The sequence below is a fragment of the Pocillopora verrucosa genome, chromosome 5 (genome assembly GCF_036669915.1).
Source record: "Pocillopora verrucosa isolate sample1 chromosome 5, ASM3666991v2, whole genome shotgun sequence".
Taxonomy (NCBI): Eukaryota; Metazoa; Cnidaria; class Anthozoa; order Scleractinia; family Pocilloporidae; genus Pocillopora; species Pocillopora verrucosa.
The window spans coordinates 23,975,497-23,977,996 of record NC_089316.1 but is presented as its reverse complement, the minus strand read 5'-3'; the positions used below and the strand labels follow the sequence as shown (position 1 = coordinate 23,977,996).

Here is a 2,500-nt window from a genome sequence, read left to right as displayed (position 1 = left end):
TCCAGACATAACTATCCGAAGATCAATGCCATCAATGAATAATCAACTGATTAGTCACCGATTATTAGCTTTAAACTAAGAATTGACAGAGATATATCATTAACTGCCCAGTTTTAAGTTGCTTTAAACCTTGAACAGTCATTTCCTTTCACCAGGTGAACAAAAGGACCCTCTTTATTGCTGAGAATGTCTGGAAGTTTGTCTTCTTTGCCTTTCCTTTTTGCGAACTGAAACTTAATATACACAATGTACATGTATGTATTAATATTATTTCAGGCGTACCGGTAGTTCCCCAGTGGTTTTCATAATAGCTAACCTTCTTACATGTACATGGTACACTTGAATTTATACATTGTACATGTATATTAACATAATAGTGGGTTTTAATATGTGATTACTATTTTAGTTATCCCAAAAAGCTGTTGCTTTGAGGAAGTCGTGGACACATGACATGTCTTGCGAAGAGGACGGAGATGAATCAGAGTATAATCCAGACCAGGATGAGGAGTCAAGTAGTGATGAAAGTAGTGATAAATCTTCAGGTCATGAAATGGTGCGAGGTGATTCAGATGAAGAAATTGTGGAAGAGGAATCAGCCAATACCAATGTGAACAAATCAGACCAGTCTAAAAAGAGAAAGCGTCCAAGCAAAGCGAGGATTAAAAAAGAATGCCCAGTACCCTACTGTCATAAGATTGTTGTTCATCTGCCAAGGCATTTGCAAAAAGTGCATGATTGGCCAAAACATCAAGCTCGTGCTGCAGTATTGCGGTTTAATTTACGTAAGAAATATTCCTTTTCAACTGCAGAGAGTGCAGCTGCTGGCAATAGGAAAGGGAAAACAAATGCTGATGAGCATGGGCAAAAGAGGTGCAACAAGGATTACCACAAAAAGAGATGTTGTCCAATGGTAGGGTGTTCTGCAGTGGTCAAAAGGTTACCTGCATATTTGCAAACTGTTCATGGTTTCAGTCCAAAGTCATCAAAGTACAAGGCCTTGTTAAGTAAAGCTCTTCCACAACCCAAAAGGCCCTATTCAGTTCAGATGATTGAAAAGAGAGCTGCTGCTATCAAGAGAATTGAAACTGAACCACCTATGCCTGATATACCTGTAGTGGATACTGTGAGAAATGATGAAGATGAAGAAATGGACTTGGAAGATTTTGAACAAACTGAGACTTCAACCACATGTGATGTGATTTTAATTGAAGATGATGTGGATAGCAGCAAGAGTCCTGACCCTGAAGTGTTAGTCATGCTTGCCAATTGGTTACAATCGCCGGATGGAGGTAAAAAAGATGAGAAAACAGCAAAACAACATGTGTCACAGATAAAAAACATTTTATCTCTGATTGATGCTGAAAGAAGGGTAATGTCGCTTTTCGATTGCTCCCTACTGAATGACAAATTCGTAAAGTATGCGGAACAGAAGTACGTCCCTCAAACAATCAAATCGTACTTCATGAGCCTGCGTCATTTCTACAGCTATGTTTTAGCAGAAAAGCCAGTAATTGATGCCACAACCGAGCTGGTTACTCAGATGATAGAAAAGGTAAAGAGATGGTCTTCTTCCTACAAGAGATCTAGCCAGAAAAGAAAGTGGGAAAAGATGGAAGAAGACAGGGTTGAACTTGTTACACCTGAAAAAATCCAGCAGTTTGAAAGAAGTCAGACTGGCAGGGATGCTGTCATTTTGCTGGGAAAATTGAGTGGAGCACACAGTATTGAGATCACCCAAAGTCACTATACTCTTCTGAGGGACTTTCTTCTCGTGCAAATTTCGATCGACAATGCAAACCGGGCAGGAGTGCTGTCAAACATGACTGTGAAAGAATTTGAACGCGGTTACAAAGAAGATGACAGATTCATCATGAATGTTATGAAACATAAAACATTTCATGTCCACGGCCCAGCGCAAGTCATTCTTACTAGCAATCTGCAAAACTGGATCAGTATCTTTATAAAACAAGTGAGATCAAAGCTGCCATATATTACAGCAGAGAAAGAACAACCATTGTTCCCATCTTGGAATGGAAAGAAATTGGAATCAGGCCAAATTAGCAAAGCTATTCAGTCCGTTTGGAAAAAGGCTGGAATTGCAGGACCAATCCACAGCACACTCTTCAGAAAAGGTGCAGTAACAGTGTGTCACAGCAGCCAGAAGGAAATGACCAGTGACCTCGCAGACTTGATGGCTCATAAAGAAGATACTGCAAAGAGGTGTACAGTGCTATATTACTTGTTACTAGCTTTTCAATCAGTATATTATTTTGTTTGGAACAAATTTTTAGATTTTCGATTTTCAAATTTATTGTGGCCTTTGGGTACATGTACATGTATTTACATTGTATTAGGCTGAGAGTTGCTCTATCATTTTAAAGTGCAGTTTTACAAGAATTAAGGCATTGAGCAATTTCTTAAATGTTTGAGACTCTTGGATCAAATTTTGTGGTGATCAAACACGAATTATCAAAGTTACAAGCGATTATCTCAAGCCTTG

General features: G+C 38.9%; 2 protein-coding genes across 2 annotated transcripts in view; both read left to right on the top strand.

The window, feature by feature from the left end:
• Nucleotides 1-1,356, top strand: part of LOC136280819 (uncharacterized) — a 1,585-nt gene extending 229 nt beyond the window's left edge. Inside the window, exons 2-3 of the mRNA XM_066166536.1 lie at nt 407-1,289; nt 1,331-1,356. Of these exons, the coding sequence (XP_066022633.1) occupies nt 407-1,289; nt 1,331-1,356 (909 nt within the window). The remainder of the gene's footprint in view (nt 1-406; nt 1,290-1,330) is intronic.
• The window catches only part of LOC136281299 (uncharacterized), a 3,268-nt gene continuing 2,121 nt past the window's right edge, over nt 1,354-2,500 (top strand). Inside the window, exon 1 of the mRNA XM_066167713.1 lies at nt 1,354-2,220. Within this exon, the coding sequence (XP_066023810.1) occupies nt 1,373-2,220 (848 nt within the window). The 5' untranslated portion in view covers nt 1,354-1,372. The remainder of the gene's footprint in view (nt 2,221-2,500) is intronic.